The 22,423-nt window shown below is 57.1% G+C and overlaps 1 protein-coding gene across 1 annotated transcript; it reads left to right on the forward strand.

Annotated features, from left to right (window-relative positions):
• Positions 1 to 90: 90 nt before the first annotated feature.
• On the forward strand, positions 91 to 22,018 carry TANGO6 (transport and golgi organization 6 homolog). The gene is given in 19 exon segments (XM_017816093.1): positions 91 to 196; positions 250 to 487; positions 489 to 783; positions 1,043 to 1,159; positions 1,928 to 2,066; positions 2,795 to 2,919; positions 3,380 to 3,542; positions 4,056 to 4,138; positions 6,413 to 6,525; positions 7,837 to 8,013; positions 9,466 to 9,592; positions 10,111 to 10,290; positions 13,173 to 13,307; positions 14,756 to 15,265; positions 15,458 to 15,515; positions 17,705 to 17,857; positions 19,798 to 19,949; positions 20,925 to 21,038; positions 21,694 to 22,018. Coding segments are annotated over 19 exon segments (3,162 nt in total). The 3' UTR covers positions 21,871 to 22,018.
• The last annotated feature ends 405 nt before the right edge of the window (positions 22,019 to 22,423 follow it).

Below are 22,423 nucleotides of genomic sequence, written 5' to 3' on the forward strand. Positions count from 1 at the left end.
GATGGTGGCGGGCGGTGCGGCCCCGCCCCTCGCTCGACCTTCCCAATATGGCGCCAGAGTGCGGTCCCGCCCCTTCCCTTTACCCCCAAGATGGCGTCTACCGCTGACAGCGACCCCAACATGGCGGGCGGCGCAGACCCGGAGCCGGAGCCGGGGCGCGTAGTGGAGGCGCTGGAGTTGCTGCTGCGGTCGCCCAGTGACCGGGACAGCGCTGCCGAGGCTGCCCAGGAGCCCACCCTGTGCCCGGAGACGCTGCGCAAGAACGCGGCGGCGCTGGAGGAGCGGCTGTCGCGGGCGGCGGGCTGGGCCTCGCTGAGTTCCCTACGGGCGGCCGTGCTGTCCCGCAACCCCGCGCTGGCGGCTGGGGCGGCGGGCGCGGAGCCGGGCTGGGCGGCGGCCTGCGGGCTGCTGGTACTGCTGCTGTGCCTCAAGGAGCGCCTGGCCGCGCTCGCCGCCGCCCCTGCCGCCGCCGCAGCCCCCGGCGCGCCGCCTCCGCCCGCCGCCGACACGCTGAGCGCGGGGCAGACGCGGGCGGTGCAGCGGGCGCTGCGGGCCGCCGTGGGGCTGGGGCTGCTGCCGCACCTGCCGCCGGGGCTCGGGCCGTGCCCCGGGCCACCCTCGCCACCGCCCGGCCCCCGCGGGGCCCGCCTGCTCGCTGCCGCCGCCGCCCTGGCCGAACTGGCCCGGCTGCCCGCGCTGGGCGCCCCGCTACTCGCCCGCCACCTCCGCCTGCTGCTCGCCGGGCTCTGCGTGCTGGGACACGGCCCCGCCGCCCTCTGCCAGGTCCGTGCGACACTCGCCCCCTCGTGTCCCCGCTCTCCCGGGGCTGGCGTGGGTGCCCAGCCGAGCCCCAGCCCGTTCCCCGGGGCCGAGCCCCGGGCTGGTTGCCCAGCGCTCCCTCCCATGTCTTGCCCGTAATTCCCCACGTGAAAGAAGCTACAGGGGCTATGGAGCCCCAGAAGGGGCTAGAGGGCACCGGATCAGCCGGTGGGTTTAGTGCCCAGCCAGGCTGCCCTCACCACCCCGGAGTGTTTTGTTGCAGGGTGTTTCGGAAGCGGAGCGGGCGCGGTGCCGGGAAGCCCTGCAGGACATCCTGGACCGTGTTTACCAGCCGCTGGCAGTGCAGGAACTCCTCGTCCTGCAAGGTCCGCCCAAGCAGGTACCCAGCGGTTGAGGGGCATCAGGCTGTGTAGTACCTGTGTTCCCACAGTCCGAGGGTGCTGCTCTCCTAGAAATGTTCTTACACTTTAGAAACCAGTCCTGGAGCACTGATGAAGCTGCCAGGTGTGTGTCATTCCAGCCCTGCCATGCAGGGGTGCGTAGGTGGGTGTGAACCCAGGGACTGTCATCACGGCACGTTCCACCTTGGCTTTGCACCCATATCCACTGTGCCCGGCCAAGTGGAGCTCCTGCTCCTCCAGAACCTGTCCCTTCCCACTCATGGGGTGACACAGGGCACTCGCTGCTGTTTGGGGCCATTCCAAAGCCTTGTGAGGAGGAGGAGATGGGAAATCTCCTGAGAGTTGTTTTTGGAAAGTCTCTAAGGGATAATAATAGAATCCTGGAATGGTTTGGGTTGGAAGGGACCTTAAAGCTTATCCCATTCCAACTAGACACCTTCCCCTAGACCAGGTTGCTCCAAACCCCATCCCACCTGGCCTTGAACACTGCCAGGGATGGAATAACATGCTGAGCACTTGAGGACTGACCAAAAGTTAAGGAATGTTGGTTTGATGGTACTTGTAGGTCCCTTCCAGCTGGCCTGTCATTAATTCCTAATTTGCTTTGTGCCACTGGCTGAAGCAGCAGTTCAAAGCCTGTCCGTGTCCTGTGCTCTCTGGCAGGACACAGGCTGTTTGCCCATCCATGGGATTTGCACAAGAGTGTGCAAATACACTCCTTACCCTGCTCCTGTGTTCCTTTCCAGAGTGCTCCATGTCCCCGGGCAGGCCTGGGGCCAGCTCCAGCCTGGCTGCGGCGGCTCTGTGGGCACCTGCTCTCTGAGAGGCTGCTCAGGCCCAACGGGGTGCAGGCCGTGGTTCGGGGTGTCTTGGAGGGCACAGGAGGTGAGTGGGGGCTCTGGGCATCCAGGATCACAGATTCAGAGGTGTCTGGAATGGTTCATCCCACAAGAGGCCCAGCAGGGCAGAGCCACCAGAGTACGGACGTGGCAATCAGCTTTTGCCAGGCCAAGATGACTCGGTGACACACAGATTTTGCCTCTAACTGTGGTGAGCTCCCAAACTGCCCTAATTTAGGGTACACTGTCATTTTTGAGGCCTACACTGAAAACCTCCAACACCATTTAGCTGTTTATGCCTCCATGGGGTCACGCCTCTTGTGTGTCCAGAGTGTGGTCTGTCCCAAGGAGTGCCCTGTCCCAGTGCCAGTGCAGTGGGAGCCATGCTGGACTCTGGGCTGGGAGAGCTGCAGGGACAATGAGACCCATCCCCTGCTTTCCGTGTCCTGGCAGGGAGGGAAACTGTTGCTATCCAGAAATGAATCCCACAGATATTAGTGCCAAAGCCTCCTCTAGCCAACACCAACCTGATGGCACTTCCAAGCATAACCCCCCTCCACCTTTTGTCCACCTGTCTGTAGGAGTTGTTTTCCATTATCAAAGTTCTTGCACAGGAATTTTTCCCCTTCTGTCTTTAAGTTCAGGTGTCTCCTGAAAGATGGTTGGTTTAATGACAGCAATAAAAGCTCAAAATCCAATTTTTGGCCAGGAACACCTGGCTTCAACCAGAGCTGGCTGCTGGTCAGAGCTGATCCTGGGTTTCTGCTGCTGCAGGTGGTGCTGGCGCTGAAGCAGCAGCTCTAGACTGGAGGAAATGTGATGCAGTTGCAAAGATCCTGGCTTCCTGCCCACAGCAGTGCCTCTCCCTTGAGGACTACTACAGACAGGTGTGCCCCCAGGTAAGTCCCTCGTCCCTTCTGCCTGGGAATGCAGAGCCAACTCCAGCTTGGAGGGTGTTGGGACTGCCCTTTCTGCTCGAGCGTGGCCTGGCTTGAGACAGCATAACGTGGAGATGTTTTTCTGGCAGTGGGACACATTTCCACTCTTGAATTTTCCATGTTTTATTGAAATACTGGATGATGTTGATTGTACGAGCTGCTCGACACTGCACTACACAGAGCTCTGTGTGGAGCTCTTGTTTCCAGCCTTTGGCTCTGGGAGTGGTGCAGGCTCTTGGTTTGAGCCCAGAAAAGCGTTCTGTGTGTGTGGAAAGGACGCTGGCTCTTCCATACTTGGAATGTCATGCCAGATGACCAGCAAAGGAGCACATGGACAGGTCCTTGTTCGCTGCCAGGAGCCAGGCTGCCCCCTCTGAGGGCGTGCTGATCCTTTTTCCTTTGTCATGGACTTTCCTTGCAGATTCTGGACTTACTGCACATCCAGGACAAAGTGGCAGCACGGCAGTTCCAGCGTGTGGCCACCACCACAGTGCTCACCATGGCCAGGGAGCACCCACAGCTGGCAGAGAGGCACCTGCTCCAGCCGCTGCTGTCCCCGCTCCTGCGGTGCTCTGAGGCAGCAGGTACCACATCTGGGAACGGTCTGGTTTCTTTCCTCACTGATTTTTGTCATTCCATCGGAATTTCTTTGGGCTACAGACCATGTGAGCTCAGCTGTCCGTGCTGGCCACGTCTGTCTGTGTGGTTACATCATATTTACTGCCACTTGAGCCAAGTTACTCCAGCGTGGGAGCCGAGTGCTGTGGCTCCTGCCATGGGTTCCTTGGGAAGCTCTCCCAGTCTGACACCCTTGGTTTGGGCTTCCAGACGGAAGCCATAGGTTCCCCACCCAACCAGCAGCTCTCCAGGGAATCATTCATCGTTGTGAATTGTGGTCTGCCTTGATTTCTATGTGTCCTTAGGGGTTTGCAGCACAATTAGGACAGCTAACGAGGGCTCCTCTGTTCCCATGGGGAGGGGAGAGAAGGGAAGGGAGCCATGGAAGTGTTTTCGGGTGCAGGGTATGGCAGGGCTGCTCTGCTGCTGGGCGCTCTGGGGTGCTTTAGGGTGCTGATGTCTCTGCCCTTTGCTTCCAGAGCTGGCAGTGGAGGATTTGGCAGCAGGGACCATGCTGGTGCCAGAGGCAGAGCTGGGTAGCTGCGTAGAAGATGTGCTCAAGGTACCATGTCTGATCTGGGGGAGAAAACTCTGAGAAAGAGCTGGTGTGAGACTTTCTGAGCAGTTCAGTGTGTGTTGGATCAGACAGACCCAGCATCTCCTGCAGTCATGCCAGACTCACCTCATCCTCATTTTCAGGAGTACCCTGGCCTCCATGTGGGCTGTGCCAGGGCCTCATCACCATCACAGGGTAGAATTCCTTCCCAATATCCCATCTAACCCTGCCTTGTGGCAGGGAGAAGCCATTCACCCTTGTCCTCTTGCTCCAGGCCCTTGTCTAAATTCCTACTCCAGCTGTCTTGGAGCCCCTTTAGGCACTGGAAGGGTCTTTTAAGTTCTCACTGGAGCACAGATCTTGGCTTTCGTGTTTGGGGGAGAGATGGGGTCCATCCTTGTGTTCCCTATGAAGGATCAGGGTTTTTTCTGGAGGCTTCTCCTCTGACACCTTCCTTCATAGCGCCATTTCCTACCATTCCCACCAGTATCCCCAGTGCCACACTGCAGGCTCCCCTGCCTGCCCTGACAGCAGCTTCCTGCTGCATGTTCCAACCCAGAAGGACATCTCCAACCCTGGAATTCAAATTTCAGAAGCTGGTGACTTGGTTCCTGGCATGCCCTGAGGCAGGCTAAGCTCTTAAATGCTGGAATTGTTGTCTGTTTTCCCAGTAATGATCTGTTGTAACTGGCTGGCAGGCAGAGACTGGTCTGGAGGGCTGCTCCCTCCCAGTGCCGTGCTGGGGGGGTTGGGGTGGGTCCCTCCTTAATGGCAGAGTGCTGGAGGCCTGACAACAGCCAGATTAGTGAGGGGACCCTGGATTTGGGGAGGTTTCTTGTCTAACAAGTGTCATTTGATGCTGAGTGAGAAACCATCCTTGGGGCTTCATCAGGGAGGCTTTGTGTACACAAGGGTCTGGGGAGGAGGAATGGCTCCGTGGGGATTAGCACAGGGAAACAGGTCTGTTTGCATCAATGGAGCAGGGCAGGGTGTTATCAGGGCCATCTCCCTCCTACCTGGGCTGTCACACTGCCTCAGGCAGGTCTGTCTCCGGGGCATTTCCAGCCCTGGAATGGGGATTGTGAAGGAAGGTCAAAGGTCCAGGTGTGGGTTGTGGGAAGTCAGAAGTGTGGGGAACAGGAGGTCAAGGGTGTTGAGAGGAGGTTGGAGGTGTGGGGAGCAGGTCAGCTGCATGGGCTGAAGCAGAAGATCGGAGGTGTGGGGAGTGAGAGGTTGGAAGTGTGGGGAACAGGAGATCAGAGGTGTGGGGAGTGGGGACTCACTCTGCTGTAGAGGGACAGCACTTTCTGAACAGGTCATTGACCACATGAGACAGCGGGAAGTCCCTTGGAAAACTTGGGAAAAGACTTTATTACCCTGCCCTCCCCTTTTTTTTTAAGCTAAAAACTGTGGAGGGAAATAGAACCTGCCAAAACCAGGACCTGAGTACCAAACACTGAGTAAATCCTGAGTCCAGCTGGCAGGATTTGGTATTTAACCACTTTCTAGACCAAATTTTCCCAGCTTATGGCTCTGACTAAAAGCATCATACCTGGCTTTTAGTTTTGGATAATTCCTTTAAAAGGATACAAAAGGAAACACAATTACGTGAGGCTTCTGTGAATGCCATGAGGCTTCTGTAAGTGTTTTTCCTGTGCTCTATGGGCAGCAAGGTGGGACTTGTATGCAGTGAGCCTGAGAAGGGTGTGCTGGGTTCATAGAGGGCATTGACAGTGATCTGGTAGGCTGCTTGTTGAGGTGGAGGAGAGGAGCAGGGCCCTGCAACTCCCCCAGAGCCCCTTCAGCCCCCTGAAGAGCCCCTACAACATCCCCAGAGTCCCTACAACTCCCCCAGAGCCCCAGCAGCTTGGTGTCTCAGCTCAGCACCCATCAGCCCAGCTGCCCTGCTAGGGACTGATCTCTGTGTTTGAGATTTGCCATAATTCCATAAAGATTTGCTCATTCCAAGGTGTCTGTTGCATCTCTGGGGAAGGCAGGATCTTACCTCTAAGCAGTAGACTTCCCAAATATCTGGCTGCAGCCTTCCTGTAGCTTGGAGCCTGCTGTGGTTAAGGAAATACTTGGAGAAAAATGGTGCTGAAGCCAGGTTTTGATAAGGAATATGGCATAATCAGGGAAAACAGGCTCCAGACTGAAGGAAGAGGCTGAGAACCCTCCACCATCCTCCCCAGCAGCCGCTCTGCGCACAGACGTGTTCCTGTCCTCCCCTCTGTTCCACACAGGTGTTTGACTCCCCTTTCTGTGCCCTTCTCTCTGTAGGTGTATGTGGTTGGGAATGACAGCTCGAGCCTGCTGCTGGGATCCTTACAGTCAGTCCTGGGAGTGGTTTTTTCCCTCTATTCCTTCGCCAAGCAGAATGTGTCATACTTACGGTAAGGAAGGATCATGCTCAGCTCTGCTTGGCTCTTCTGGGCTTTGCCTACCTCCAACAGGCACTCTGTGGGCACAGACAGGAGCAGAGATCCATTTTCTCATCCCAAGGAGCTCTCATTCCAATAGGGCAGGAACCACAGGCAGGGTACATGACCTTACTGACAGCCCTGTGCCCAAGGAAGCAGTTCTCACTTCAGTTTTTGTCTTCCCTGAAGCCACAATGTTCCATGTAGAGAAAAACTTGCCCTTGGGAGCACAGATTGACTCTGCCTAGAGCAGGGATTGTGGTTGGCCATGGATGGAGGTATTGATGCTGGGACCTGGCTGGGTGTCAGAGTTATCTACAAACAGGATAAAAACTGGATAAAACAGCTCAGGTGCTGGCTCTTGGAAATACAGGATCATTCTCCTCATGTCTGGCATCACTCTCCTGTGATCCAAGGAGGACCTGCCTCCTGGCAGCTGTCCCTCATGCCATGCCCAGTTCCCCAGAATGCTCAGTGGAAAGCACCACGTGTGCTAGTTGTGGTGACAGGGACAGCGGTGACCAGGCACTGGCTGTCCTCTTTTCTTGCTCCCCCCAGGCTTTTCCTGGGCTATCAGGAGTTTGGACCAGCCTGATGAAAGCATTCCTGGTGAGGTTATGCTGTTCTCTGGTAATCCTGGCGTGTGTAGGCTTTCCCTAAAAGGTGTGTGTAGACACGGCCTCTGCTGCTATTGAAGACATCGTTAATCACTTCAAAGAGCAGCAAGTGCCGTGGCAAGTTGGTGGAACACGCCAAGCTCACGCTGCTGGGCCAGCAGTCGCTGCTCCCTTTGCTAAGGAATTTGGCAGGGATGACTACACTCGCAACTGCCTGGAAGTGTTCGGCTTTCCAGACCCCTGGCACAGCACGGTGCAGCCGCTCCACCTCATTAACCTGCATCTTTCCTTGGCAGGGCTCCCACGCAACCTCACAGTGCTCCTGTCTCCTTCCTGCTCTCCCTTGGCACTGCCACCAGCCCTTGTCACCTAGCCATGAGGCACAGGCACGGCGTGCCAGGGATGTTCACAATGCTCCCTTCCTCACCGGGCTCAAGTCTGGAGGGACACAAATCCTTCCATCTGGGAATGCCAGAGGGCAGGATGTGCTTCTGGTCCCCTTAGAAACTGTCACAAATGCCTTCAGCTGCCAGAGCCAGAGCATTCCAAGGAGAGCCCATGGCCGCTTCAGAGTGCTCCAGTCGTATCCGTCATCCCAAAACGTGTGACACAGGGAGGGGAGCAGTGGGTAGAACAATGTCACCACTGCTTCCTCTCTCCTTGCCAGCTCCCTGTGCCAGGAGATCCTGCTGTGGTTCCTGGAGAAGGCGGAGCGGGAGCGGTCGCTGGCTGTGCTGAAATGCCTGGCTGGGCTGGGCAGCACCGTGCCCACCCTCCACCCGCGGTGCCGGGTCTGTGCAGGCAGCGAGGGCGGTGCTGCCATCGCAGTGGAGGACACCATCAGGTGAGTGCTGTGGGCACAGTCCCCAGAGTCACTCAGCACCCAGGGCTGTCCAGGGAAGCCTGTCAGAGAGCCTGGGTAAGTGGGGGTCTGCCAGGACCATCCCACCATGGTCTCATCCCCTTAAGCTCAAGCAGGTGATGCTTCCTCACAGCCCATGCAGCCTCCAGGTTTTCTGCATGCCACACAGAGCTCTGACTTCCAGCCCCAAAAAGCATCATACTCTACCTGAGTGTTTTTGTGCACTCCCTGCCTGCTTTTCCTGACTCCAAGCCCTGCCTGCGGACTGTCTGGGAATGGGATGTGCTTTTTCAGCCCCAACACCCTGCAAATTCAACTTCCACTGTCCAGCCTGAGCCTGTCTCGTGGCACAGTGAGTGGAGTCCCTCGGGCACAGGTGGTACTGTCACAGCAAGGACTCTGGCAATGCCAGCGTGGCAGAGCAGTGACTGAGCTCCTTTGGTGTGTGCAGATGGTCTCTAAGTAGCGGCAGAGCATGGCCATGCTGGGAATAAACTGCAGCCATTAGTCTCCAGCCACGCAGAGCGGGATATCCAGCAGCCGGAGATTTGGTTTAAAGCGAGGGCTGTGAGCTGGCAGGGAGGGCCCAGGGCAGTGCTGTGGGATAGGCAGAAACATGGCTGTGTCCAGGGGTGTCGGTGGGGAGGGTGTGCCAGGAGCTGGGAGCACCTACAGTAAAATCTTCACAAATATGCTTGGTTTGGCTTTTGTTTTAATCTATTCCTGACCTGAGTTAGAATCACAGACTTGTTTGGGTGTGAAGGGATCATTCCACCTCCTGCCATGGGCAGGGACACCTTCCATTAGACCAGGTTGCTCCCAAGCCCTGTCCAACCTGGCCTTGGACAATTCCAGGGATGGGGCAGCCACAGCTTCTCTGGGCAACCTGTGCCAGGGCCTGACCACCCTCGCAGGGAAGGATTTCTTCCCAATATGCCATCTAACCCTGCCCTCTGGCAGTGGGAAGCCATTCCTCCTTGTCCTGTCACTCCAGGCCCTTGTCCAAAGTCCCTCTCCTGCTTTTTTATGAACTCTTTAGGTACTGGAAGGCCACAATTAGAAGCAGCTCTGCCCTGGTTAAACTGGGAATACTTTAAACTTACTCCATAATAGCCCTGGCTCTGCCCATGTTCATGTCCCTGCTTCCATAGCTCTGACCATTACATGACTTAGCCAGCACTAATCCTGTTATTTATGGGATGGCTGGGTTTGGGCTCATGGTTTCTGTCAGTAATGTAGTTTTGATAATGAAAGGAGCAAATGATCACAAATGACCTGGGCAGTGTTTGGCTCAGCTGCCTCCAGGCTCTGCTGGAAAACACTGGGAAGGAAGGCTTCCAGGAAAAGGCAGGCTGGGAAATCACTTTGCCCTGGATCTGGGGAATCAAGGGGGTCTGGATTTGTTTGTGTAAGTGACTCAGTGACCTGTTCCAGTGATGAAGATGAGGCCCTGTACCAGAAGATCTCCTCAGAACAGTGCCATGTGCAGAGCTTGGTGGAGCTTCTGTCCCACTGCCAGAAGAGTGGGCTGACCGGAGACTTCTTCATCCACTGCCTGAAGGTGAGGGCAGGCCTGTCCCTGGTTGGGGCACACCTGCAGGAATGGGTTCCTTGGAAAGGAATCATCCCCCTGTGTGTCCTGTGTGCTGGAGCAGCCCTGTGTGCTGGGTGGGAGAGCCGAGGAGAGGGAGCAGCCCTGTCCCTGAAGGGGTTAACCCTTATCCCCTCTGGGCTTTTTTAACAGCATGAGCATGTTTGAAGTTTAATGGTGTGTTGGAAGCTGAGAATAATCCCTGTTGCTTCCCTGGCTTTTATGGAGGGGCCCCAGCACCTGCTTCCTTTCATCCTGCTTGGAGCCCCTGCAGTTCCCTCCTGGCCTGGGCTGGGCTGGGCTGGGCTGTCCCCCCTCCAGTGCATAGTCACACAAGGGGATAGTGATGGGACTCCCAGGAGCTGTGGCAGCTGCCAGAGACCTTCAGCTGGAAGGTCCTGGTGTGTGAGGAGTCAACTGGCATTCCTGGCACTGGTTACCAACGTTTAACCACTGCGTCTCCGTGCCCTGCGCTTCCTTCCTGGCAGGAGCTGACTCAGGTGGCTGCAGAGGATGAGGTGGCTCCAAACCCGACTGTGGAGCCTGGAGGGAGTTTGCTGGAGCTGGAGCAGGATCAGGCCAGGCAGGAGAGGAAGCTGCTGGTCCTGCAGCTCGTGGCTGCGCTGTGTGAGAGCGTCTCGGACACCGTGTTCACTGACATTGTGCAGGTTGGTCATGGCAAAACCCAGGGGGATTGGCTGAACACTTCCAGGAGGAAAGGCTGAGAGAGTTGGGATTGTTCAACATGGGGAAGAGAAGGGTCTGGGGTGACCTTGGAGCCATTTCCAGTGCCTAAAGGAGTTCCAAGAGAGCTGGAGACTTTGGACAAGGGTCTGGAGTGACAGAACAAGAGGAAATGACTTCCCACTGCCAGAGGGCAGGGTTAGATGGGATATTGGGAAGGCATTCTTGGCTGTGGGGATGGTGAGGCCCTGGTACAGGTTGCCCAGAAGAGCTATGCCTCATCTGTGGAAGTGTTCCAGGCCAGGTTGGTCAGGGCTTGGAGCAACTTGGTTGGTCTAACTGTGCTCCTATGTCAGTGAATGGGCAGTGCAAAATTTATTAAATGTTGTAATTTCAAAAGCCACTGGGGCTCCTTGACCATGGTCCCAAAAAAGATTGTTAAAACATGGCACATCTGCCCCTGAGCACATTCTGGGTGGGGTTGGCTGTCCCACACTGTTCCAGTCAGGAATGCAGGTGGACACTGAGGGCAGCATGGTATTCCCCTGCAGTCTTTAAACTTCCACATCCTGTTCTTTATTGCTGTTTTTTACCCCAGCGCCCTGGCTGTGCCAGCTCTCTGTGCCTGCCATGGGCAGAGGCGGTCACTGCTGAGGCAGGTTTCCTCACGTTTCCCTCTGGGACAAAGGATCCTTTGTGTGCTCTGCAGCAGTGGGGGGGACACAGCCAGCACTGCTTTGTCCCCACCTGCCTCCCCATCACACCCACCTGCGGGGCTGGAGAGTCAGGGTGGGAAACAGGGAAGGGTTTTGCCAGGTTTCAGGGTCCAGCCTGAGTCTGGTATAAAAACCCACCACCAAGGAAATCCAGACAAAAAATCCATTATCTTCCTGCCCGGAGTTGTGTTTCAGGGAGGCCCCTGGGCTGAGACAGGCAGTGGCAGTGCAGCCTTTGAGCAGGTTCCTTGGGGCGTTTGGGGGGCCCTAATGGGGTAGGAACAAGTGGGATCCATCTTTCCAAGGCTGGAGCCCAGGAACAGTGGCTGCTGTGGCCCCCCTCAGCTGCACATTTATTTACATATTTTGCCACATAACCAAGGTCAACTTGATTTCCTTTCTGCACCAAGGATTCTTTCCTCCTGCCTGAGAAACAACCGTGCCCCAGGGGTTTATTTTTCAAGGTTTTTTCCTCTCCCACATTAAAGTGGGGTTTTTTTTCTTTCTAGAGTAGTTCTTTTTACTTTTTTTTCTCAGCAGCCATCTACTGATTGGTTACTCACAATGTTCCTTTTCTTTACATTAAATATAATTTCAACCTCTTCAGCTCGTGTGTCGCTGTGTTGTGAGAGCAGATATTCCAACTTTTTTTACTTTCTTGCTGTTTGCTGAAATTTCTGCTCTGACATAATTATTCCAGCAGGTACCTGAGCCTTTTTTGCAGTCTTTTCCAAAGCCTTTTCCCACAGCCTCCCTCCTTAAGGGATGTGCTCAAAGAAGCTGGCAACTGAGGAGGAAATGATGGCTGCACCCAGTACCTGTGTCCTGGGGGCTGGAAGTTTGGGATTTGGTGCAATAGGACCTTGTTGCCCTCCTACTTTGTTTTCCAGAATAGGAGCACAATAGTTCTTTTGCAACACACCTGTTAGGTTGGAATGACCCTGATCCAGCCCTTTCCCAGGCTTGTCCCAAGCCATGGTGTGGAGAAAATAAGGCACGGAGAACATCAACTCCCTAATTTTCAAGGTCTGTTAGGAAGGCAGAAGGCCCGTGGGATCACAGGTGTCGGTGCCAAGAAGGCCGATGCCAGCCAGGCAGGATCGTTATAGGCTTGTGGAATAAAAATATTGTGGGAAAAATAAAAAAATAAGAGAACACGGGAAATAGCCCAGCTGGAATATCGGCTGTGTGGGAGTAAGGGGACTTGGCACTGGGGAGCCGTGGGGCTGGGACTGGAGCTCCTGGGCTCTGGAATTTCCCAAGCTTTTCTCTAGCCCAATTCCATACAGAGCCTTGTTGCCACCACCCTGACTTTCCCTTACAGACTATCCCAGTTGCCTTCCCAGCTCCCATCCCATGGTGGAGCTGGGCAGGAGGCAGAGATGGAGCTGGGTTCTTCCTTCTCCTGCAGCCTCATGGGGGGTTCTGCTGCCAAGAAACCCCTACCAGTTTAACCATCACCTTTTCCTATGGCTGTTTTGGGTGTGACTGCCAAGTCCACGCCAGAGCCTGGCAGCTGCAGCCACTGGTGGACTGGGCTGTGTGGCTCAGCCACTCTCCATCCATGCTCCCAAAATCCTCACCCACGGATTCACACAGCCTGGCATGGGGCTGGGGGCTGTGATCCCAGGGAGCCCATCTGTGCTGCTACTGGAGGGGTGGGTGCGGTTCGGAGGCTCCAGCACCCCCACAGCTACCTTGAGAGCCCTGACTCCCTTCTGCATCCCCAGTGCATCCCCATCCATCCCCCAGCTCTCCAGGGCTCCCAACACTGCTGAGTCCCCTCACCTGCTCAGGTGAGATGGCAAGGGGAAGTAGTGGGAAGGCAACTGGGATGGTCTGAGAGGGAAGGTCAGGGAGGTGGCAACAGCAGCGAAGTGGGAAGAGTTTCACAGAACCACAGAATATCCTGAGTTGGAAGGGACCCACAAGGGTCATTGAGTTCCACTCCCGGCCCTGCACAGGACACCCCAACAATCTCACCATGTGCCTGAGAGCATTGACCAAACTCTTCTTGAATTTGTGTGGACTTGTGTTAGAGAATGGCATAGGCTTGGGAAATTCAAATGGATGCAGAGAGACCAGGAAGGCTAAAGAGGAGGTGGGGTCACCCTGGGGATCCCTCCTCCTGACTGTTGTTCCCCTGGCAGGTGCAGGAGTTCGTGGCAGCCGTGCTGCAGCGGGCCTGTGTCAGCCCAGCGCGGGGCCCCGGCGCGGCGGCCGAGGCACAGACCCTTGCTATGGCCATGGGGCTCGTGGCTGCCCTGCTTGGAGGGGCTGTCCAGGTAAGGGGCAAAGCTGGGGGGCTTGGGGACAGGGAGTATGGGCCCTGCCAGCCCCAGCCCAGGGGGGCTGTGGCAGGGGAGCTGGGTGCCTTGGGTTGGGGTCCCTGCTGGGGTCCCAGCCTGTATATGTGTGTGTATATACATATATATATATGTATATATGTATATATGTATGTATGTGTAACATATATATTGTTTTTCCTTGGAGCTGTGTGGGGGCACTGGCCAAGGGTTCAATCCCAGCAAGACATCCCTGAAATTAATTTAATTTATTTATATATGTATACTATATTAATATATAGTATAAATTATATATACTATAATTTTATATATTATAAATGAATATATTAATTCATAATCCAAAGTTTGCTTCCGAGAAGGTGATGACAGAGCAGTGCAGCTATGTACAGCATCTTTAAATACCAAGACTGCCTCCTCTGCATCCCTACACACCATGAGCTCCAGCTGCGGAGTGCAACAAACGTCCCATGTGGGCTGTACCCTTCTTGAAAGTCCTCTGTATTTTTATATTTACATTTTTTATATATTTATATTATTATTTACATCACTCAGTTACCACATTATACCAATATATATAGAGAGAGAGAGAGAGCTGCCATGGGAGCAATGGCCCATCCATTAATGCACTGCCATCACTGAGCTGCTGGAGTTGCTTCATCCTCGGATTTGCCCAAAGGAAGATCCAGCTGTTAATGTTTTTTCCATTCATTTATTGTGTCTTATTGCTAAATTTCTAACACTGGGAAAAGAACTTTACTTGGAGAGAAGTTAAAGCCAGAGTCTTGTGGCTGCAATGGGCCCCTCCCAGACGAGCGCCTGCTCCCATTCTGGTGTTAAAGGGAGCAACGTAACTTGGGAAATGGAATGTGAAAGGTTTTGGAAGCAGCTGCAGAGCTGTTTGGGTTTCAACAGCCAAGGAGTTTTTATGCAATCATCCAAACTCTCCACTCAAGCTAAAGCACCCTTTTCAGGCCTCACAGCCCAGAATTTAGCAGTTACATCCAGGTTAGGGCAGGAGCTTCTCCTGCTCAGAACAGGTGGCAGCTGCCGTGCCAGCAGTGTCCTTCCAGGCAGGACTGATGGCAAGCCTGACACGGTGCTGGGAAGATGATGGGAGGGATGTCCCTGTTTTGGCCTCCATGCACAGACAGGGCTGTCCTCCAGGCTCATGCCCTTCTCACCTTCTCGCGTGGCACCTGCTGGAGATGGCGGAGATGGGATAGGTGCTGGGCCATGGGCATTGCTGTTCAGAGGAGCTTGTGGTGCTTGAAGCCCAGAACCAGGGATGGGGATGGGAGTGGCCATGGGGCTACAAAACAGACTCTGGGGCTCATCATCCCCATGCTCTCCTGCCCTGCCTGGAGCATCCCAGGGAGCGGATGGATCCTCACTGTGGTGGTGCCAGTGCTGCTTTTCTTTCTCCACAGCTCCAATCCAGCGACTTCTCTGTGCTGAAGCGGCTGGTGCCGCTGCTGGAGGAGCTGTCCCACACCTACCCTGAGCCCCTCACCCAGGAGTTGGCCTTGGACCTGCGCATCGCCATCTGCACCCACGGGGCCTGTGCCCCCAGCGCAGTAGGCGCCGCTGCTGACAGTGTGCTGGGGAGGAAGCCTGGGATGGGAGTGCAAAGCCCTGCTGGCATTCCCAGTGGAGCCCCCAGCCCAGGGGACAGCCGGGCCCCGCCGCAGCACAGATGCAGCAGCCCCTCGGCTCGTGGAGAGAAGAGCACAGAGCAGAGCCCAGGCCACGAGCCCAGTGCCACCGATCCCACTCCAGCCCCGTGTGCCAAGAGCCCAGCCCCAGCTGGGCTCCAGGAGCTGCTGGTGTCAGCCTACGACCCCCAGCCCCCCACCCGCGCTGCTGCCCTGCGCCACCTCGCCAGCCTGGTCACCCAGCGGGATCCAGAGGCACTTCGGCTTCAGGAGAAGTTGCTGCAGGTACTGGGCTCCTGCCATGGTCCCTGTCACTTGCTGGGTCCCTGTCCCCTGCCATGGTCCCTGTCCTGTGCTGCAGTGCAGAGCTTGTGCTGACCATGCCATTGGGCTGGAGATGGTCCCGATTACTGGAGCCCTCTGGCCTTGCCGGCCCAGCCCAAAGTCACTGCTGATTGCACTTCCCCTTCATTCCAGGTGTTCCTGGAGAATGTGCAGCACGAGGACGCCTTTGTCTACCTCTCAGCCATCCAAGGTGAGTGATGCCCGTTGGGATGAGTGCCAGTACTTCGTCAGGGAAGGTTTTGTGCTGGGGGCACTGAGAGGGAAGGAAGAACAGCAGAGCTGTGGCCGGGCTAAGGGCTTGGTGTCTCCTGCCCTCCCATACTGTGGCTCTGTGCTGTTTGGTTGAGCCTGGAGCCATGTGTGGGCTCTTTGTCAAATTCCTGAAGCTCCAGGCTTTGTCTCCCAGTTATTCTTACTCTCTGAAGCTGGTCACTGTCTCCATGCCAGGTCTGTGCCACCAGCTGGGGCTGCAGTTCCAGCACGGTGTGGGCACAGCTCTGGCACCTTGGTCTGACATCCACTGAGTGGTCTATTCAACTGAGGTTGGCAGAGGAGCAGGGCCATGGGGACCCACCGGTGCTCCCTCAGGGCTCTGCCAGGTCCATTCCCATGGCCACTCCCACTTCCCAGGAAACCCTCAGGCTGGTTCTTGCTCCAATGCCCTCAGCGGAGCCCTGTGGCACCAGGCTGCCCAGGCCTGCACCGCAGGCAGGTGCTTCCACACTGGGGTGGTGTGAGTGTCCTGTGTGACAGCTGACACGGCTGATCACAGTTCGCCGGGTTCCATGGAAGTAGGTGCCGTTCCCTTGAACCACAGCAATGCCGGCACTGCTGTCATTGGGTTGGCAACCTTTGGCAACAGTTGGGAAAGGAGTTTATCCTTTGCTTCCCGCTGCCTGTACAGTCTTGAGAGAGACGGGTCTGTCCTTGCCCAGCGGCTGAAACACAAAGGCTGTAACCGTCCCGGTGATTAACGCGCCGGTGCAGCTGCTGCCGCGTTTGGCAGCATGGCCGTGATTAACCCTGATGCGGTTCCTTGCGGCCGTGACTCACCCGGCCCGTGGCAGCAGCACCTGTGGCGAGCTGTGCTGAGCATGGGGCTGGTGATTGTCCGATCTGGGTCCCCACAGCCCCACTCGCTCCCCACCACAGTGGCAGGGCTGGGGCTGAGCCGGTGTTGCGACACCACTGGCTATCACTGAGCTGGACTCCAGTGGTGTGTTCCTGCTGTACTGGGCACTACACCTATAATCCTGGAGTTAATTTTGGGCCCCTCATCATAAGACAGACATTGAGGGGCTGAGTGTGTCCAGAGAACGGAATGGATCTGAGGAAGGGTCTGGAGCACCAGGAGCAGCTGTGGGAGCTGGGAGGGCTCATCTGGAGAAAAGGTGGCTCAGGGGGGACCTTCTCGCTCTCTCCAACTCCCTGACAGGAGGGTGGAGCCAGATGGGGGTCAGGCTCTGCTCTCAGGGAACAAGGGAAGGATGACAGCAAACAGCCTCAGGTTGCACTAGGGGAAGTTTAGGTTGGATACTGGGAAAATTTCTTCATGGAGAGGGCTGTCTGGCCCCGGGACAGACTGCCCAGGACAGTGGTGGAGTCCCCATCCCTGGAAGGATTTAAAAGCCATGTGGATGTGACACTTGGGAACATAGGTTAGTTGGTGGCCTTGGCAGTGTGGGGTAACGGTTGGACTTAATGATCTTAGAGGGCTTTTCTAATCTAAATGACTCTGTGATTCTGGGATAAGGCAGTGCCAGATGTTACTGCCTTGCCAGATGTGCCTGGACTTGCAAAGGGTGACCCACACCAGGCGCCCTCCGATAACCAGGGAACAGGGCTGGAGGCGAAGCTCCTGGAGGGCCGGGAGCTGGGGCTTACCATGACTCAGTGCTTGGCACTGCCAGGGCAGCCTCTGCTGCTCGCTCCTTCCCTGGAGAGCAGCCACCTTTCCCCATCAGAGAGTTGCCCAGTGCTGCCAGAGCCCTGCCTGGCACTTCCCCCAGCCCACATCTCCACAGGGACAGCGAAGCTGGTGCAGCCCCATGGCATTGCCTAGCCTGTGTCCTGTGTCTGGGATCTGATCATCCCTTGTCATCCCTGGGGAGATGCAGCAGGCATTGGGTGCACTCGGGCTCAGGTCCCAGTCTGGGCCAGGTGAATTCAGCAGGGGCAAGGACACACTAGCACCATGTGCCAGTGGCTGGGAGCTGGGAGCAGTGACCAGACCCTGTGCCTGAGCATCGTCTGTGGTGCCCAGCTGCCCCCAGTGTACTGAGTCCACACCAAGTCAATGGGCATCAACCAGCAGCAGTGAGCGGGCACCTGCTGCCAACTGCCAAATTACTGATTTTCCAGCTTTTTTGTCCCCCCCAGGTGTTGCCCTGCTCTCCAGTGAGTACCCAGAGCGGATCCTGCCCATCCTACTGGCACGTTATGAATGCCCAGTGCAGGGCACCGAGGACGCCGTGGCCACTGTCACCAGGATGAAGCTGGGCGAGGTGCTGATGCGCATCACCCGGGCGCTGGGTGAGTCCATGGCCATGGGCATGGCAGTGCCCCCTGCCATCAGCTACAGCACCTCCCGGCCTTGCCAAATCCCAGAGGAAAGCCCATGGGGGATTTTTTTTGTGGGAAATAGAGAAGGGTCTGGAAGCCGAAGAGTGGCTGGCTGGGGTTTGCTGATGGCAGGAGCGGGACAGCGGATCCTGCCAGCAGCCCACTGTCCCTTCAGCCAGCAGCGCCGGGCTCAGAGGCTGCTGGGAAGCGCCTGGACACGCAGGGCTGAGGGGTAGAAGCTGCATGAGGCCTTTCCATCAGCTGCTGTTGGGACACGTCCTAAAATGCCTCATATGACTCCCTGGAGGAGGCCAGACCAGCGGGAGCTTGCAGCTGGAGCTCTCCATCTCCAGGGGGGCGGCAGCCGGTGTCCCACTGCTGGGACAGCCAGATGGGGGTCCCTGGTCACCAGCCAGGCACTGTGTACTTGTTCAGGATTGCTCCTGCAGAGCCTGGACCCCCCAGGCCCTGGGGCCGTGACTCCCCTGCGACCTCTGCTACATCCCCTGGCCATGGTGGCATCCCTGGGCTTTGCCAGCTGTGCCATCCCACTGGCGCCAGACTGTGCCACTGTCCAGCCCCCCTACTGGGATGGGGACAGGGCATCCCACTATCTCCTGGGGGGCTCCAGTGATCAGCAGCAGAGCCCCTCAGTCCCTAAAGACCCCGGGCAATGTCCATGTGTCCGCTCCGGCGCTGGACATCCCCTGGCAGCTGCCCTGGGGATGGTGGCACAGCCTCCCTGTGCTCTCCCTGCTCCCCACGGTGCTGCTGCCGCAGGCAGCAGCTCCGGCGCGTCCCAGCTCGCCAGCGTATTTATAGAACAAATTGCACCAAGTTGTTTCTGTTGCAAGGCTTCAGGATCCGAGAGCGAGGATTTATCCAGCACTTTCAGGATCGCTTTGCTTTGTGCGGTTTCAAGATGTCCTGCTCTGCCAAGATCTCTTACTCTGCTTCTCTCCCACCCCATCCCTGTCCTCATCCCTGCCTGCCATCCCACTGGAGCAGCTTTTCCCATCCAGAATGGGATTTTGCAGCAGGAAGGGAAATGCTCTGTGCTCCTTCTGTGGCCATCTGGCACAGGGCTGGTCTGCTGTTGGCTTCCAAGGGAATACATCCCACTCAGATCACCCAGCACTACTCAGACTGCCATAATTCCAACCCCTGGGATGCAGTCAAGAGCAGGATGCATTTGCAGCAAGCCTGGCCATCCTTGGCATCACAGCACTGCCCCAAGCTCCACCACCCTGTGCCAGTCCCCAGCCCTGAGCTCCCACATGCAGTGGGATGGGGATCCTCCACTGCCTGCAGGAACTATTCCTGTCCTTGCATCCGAGGGCATCCCAAGGCATCCATCCCACTGCCTCCACTGGCTGCACAAAACCAGGATCCAAGGAGCTTCCAGAGCCTGGGAGAACTGGAAAACCACTCAGCTCATGGGCCAGCTAGCCTGCTGGAGCTTCCTTCCTGGCCCCTTGAGCCTCTTCCTCCAGGAAGCCATGCCCACACCATGGGGCACACAGCTGCCCACCTCCCATGGGATGACCATGCTCCCGGGGTGGTTTTGGATGCTGGACATGGGCCCTGACCTCTCGTTAGCAGCTCACATGTCCACAGCGCCTCCCTGTGCTAATTGGGGTGGGGATTTGGGTCTGAAAGATGTGGGAATTTGGGATTCACACTTGGTGTGTCTGCAAGACCTTGAATGGAGGAACTGGGGTATGCTGGAGGGCCTCCATAGGGCATGTGCCAAGGGGCAGAAGCCACCCTTGAGTTGCTGCATCCGGCTGTTCTGCACTGCTGCAAGGAGGATGCCCAGTCCATCTGCTCCCAAAGGAGCCAAAGCTTCAGCAGGAAGGGACTGTGGGCTTTTCCATGCTGGTGACACACTGCTCTGCTCTGTCCTGCAGGGGACATGGTGTTCCAGCACCGGGAGCCACTGATCCAGGCCTTCCTGCGGGGTGCCCGGGACCCTGACGGAGCACTGCGGGCCAGCAGCCTCTCCAACCTGGGCGAGCTCTGCCAGCACCTTGGCTTTCAGCTGGGATCCATTGTCCAGGAGGTACCAGCTCCATCCTTCCCCGGGTCCCTGTCTGGGGAGCGTGGGGCCATCGCTTGTTTACAAGTGGGTTCGTTAGTGTGTGGTTGGGCTGCTATGGACATGGAAATGGGACATTTCCATATGGAAATGGAACATTTCCACAAAGGACATGAGCGATAAGAGTGATAATTGCTTATACCATGGAGTATAAAAGCCATTGGGCCTGAAGCAAACACTCAGGAGGTTCTAGCCCTGATTTTTAGGTGTCTGCTCCACCCATGGCAGCTGCTGCCAGAGGAGACCTAGGGGCACAGGTGGTGCCTGCCAGAGACACCTCCTGCTTAATGACACTTAGTTACCCTCCCGTTATCATAATTATCATAATTATCGTTATCAGTATGGCTGAGCCATCCCTTGCCCTGGCTGCAGGCTCTGAGAGAGACACGGCTGCCTGGAGCCGCTGGCGCTGTGATCCTGGTGGGATGAGCCCAGCTGTCGGCAATCCAGCAGCCCTCAAGCTGGTGGGTCTGTGCCCCCTGGGAGCCAGAGCTTCGCCCCCCTGGTGCTCCTGGAACTGGAGCCCACATGGATTTGGCACTCAGGCTTCTCCCCCGGTTGCCACTCGGCACCAGTGGGTCCCGGTAGTTGATGCGATGCCAACACGCCACGCGCTGCTATTTTGGGAGGGTGCAAGCTCTGCTAATTCTCCTGGCTGTCACTGCTGGGGTTTAATTAGATTCCTTTGGCTCTGCCTGATTTTTATACAGATTGTTATACAGCTTCCCGAGGCATCCATGTGCTGCCTGGCCCCAGCAGGAGGAAGGGCTGCTCGGAGCCCATGCCCCACAGGAAGCGGGACCCCCCAGCTGGGTACCAGGCCAGGCACTGAGGTCCCATCCTCATCCTTGGAATGTCCCCAGCATGGCAGCAGCTGCTCAGCCGGGATCCCCCACATCCCGCAGCCCTTGCTGATGCCCCCCTGCCCTGTGCCCACAGGTCACCTGCTGTGTGACAGCCATAGCCCAGACGGACCCTAAGGCCGAGGTGCGAAGAGCTGCCGTGCACGTGGTGGTTCTGCTGCTGCGGGGGCTGAGCGAGAAGGTCACTGAGGTGGGTCACCCCCCCGTTTGTCCCCACGGCAGGGACAGTCCTCAACAGGCTCGTGGGCATCCCTGCCCCACTGGGGCTGCAGGGCTCGTTCCCAAGCAACTTCCAGGGAAAGTCTCAAGGGACTGAGACCCCCAACTTTGACCTCCCCCACCAAAGGGCCCACTCAGCAGATCCTGGGAAAGTGGGGACTTTGTGGGGGCATCCCTCTATGCTGCTGGGATGTGCTGTGGGGCCGTGTCATGCTGTGGGTAGTGCCAGCTCTCAGGAGCCGTGGGAGTTATTCATCACTGATTTGACTTGGAAATGCCCAGTGTTTCCTCCACTGTGGCCTCCTTCCCCAGTTCCCAGTAACAAGCATGTTGGGACTCAACTCCCATGGAGGAAACAGCTAGTTCCCCATGGGAATCCCCGCAGCCGGGATCTCAGCATCCCCCTGTGCCTCTGGGCTGGAGGTTCACCACAACGTGCTGCTGGTGTGTGGGGAAACTGAGTCACGGGAGCTCAGAGCTGTGGTCGGCAGTGGTGGTGCCGCAGTGTCCTGGCACCAGCAGTGCTGGAGGAAGGGGCAGCCCCACACCTGCTGGGACACGCCGAGGGGGCGAGGGCGGGCGAGGCACCAGTGGGTGCTGACACTTTCCATGCCCGCCATATCCAGGTGCTGCGGGACGTGCTGCTGGACCTGTACCGCCTGCTGAAGCACGTGGTGACGGCCGAGCGCGACGGCGCCACAGTGCTGCACGCACAGCTGGCACTGGAGGAGCTGGACACCATCATGAGGAGGGTCCTGTTCCCCCCACAGACGCTGGAGAAGAAGATTATTGTGCTGCCGTAGCAGGGCTGAGCCCGTGGAAATGAACTGTTCTGCTCTGACATCAGGGCCAATGGCTCCCAGAACGGAAGGACTCGCTGTGCCCCCGGGATGCTGCCGGCAGGTGCCGGATGGGGTGGGGAACCTCGCTGGGACGAGGTGTGGGATTAAACAGAGACACACTCAGCCCTGTGTCCGTGGCGTCTGTGGGGGTCATGTGAAGCTTCTGGGTGCTATTGTGGCCATGTCCTGGGTCCAGTGGAAGGATGGGCATCACCCCCAGGGCCAGCATCAGTCCCTGGGCTGGCGTAGCAGCCGGTGGGGCCAATGCATCAGGCTCCCTGTGGCCAACCAGCCACAGCTGCCCCTGAGGGGAGTTGGGAGGGTGAGGGACTCTGCTGTCTGCACCCCTTGAGTGAGCATCCGTGGCCCCCCCTTGGCATCATGTACCACAGGGATGCTGGGGGGTCTGAGGTCTCCTTCACCGCAGAGTCTGAGGATGGGCCCCTCCGCTGTGGCACCAGGAGCCCTCTCCATGCCAAGGAGGGGCTGTGGGACCCTGTGGCTGTAGGCACTT

This window comes from Lepidothrix coronata, unplaced genomic scaffold (assembly GCF_001604755.1).
Source record: "Lepidothrix coronata isolate B3197 unplaced genomic scaffold, Lepidothrix_coronata-1.0 Scaffold54, whole genome shotgun sequence".
NCBI classification, from domain to species: domain Eukaryota; kingdom Metazoa; phylum Chordata; class Aves; order Passeriformes; family Pipridae; genus Lepidothrix; species Lepidothrix coronata.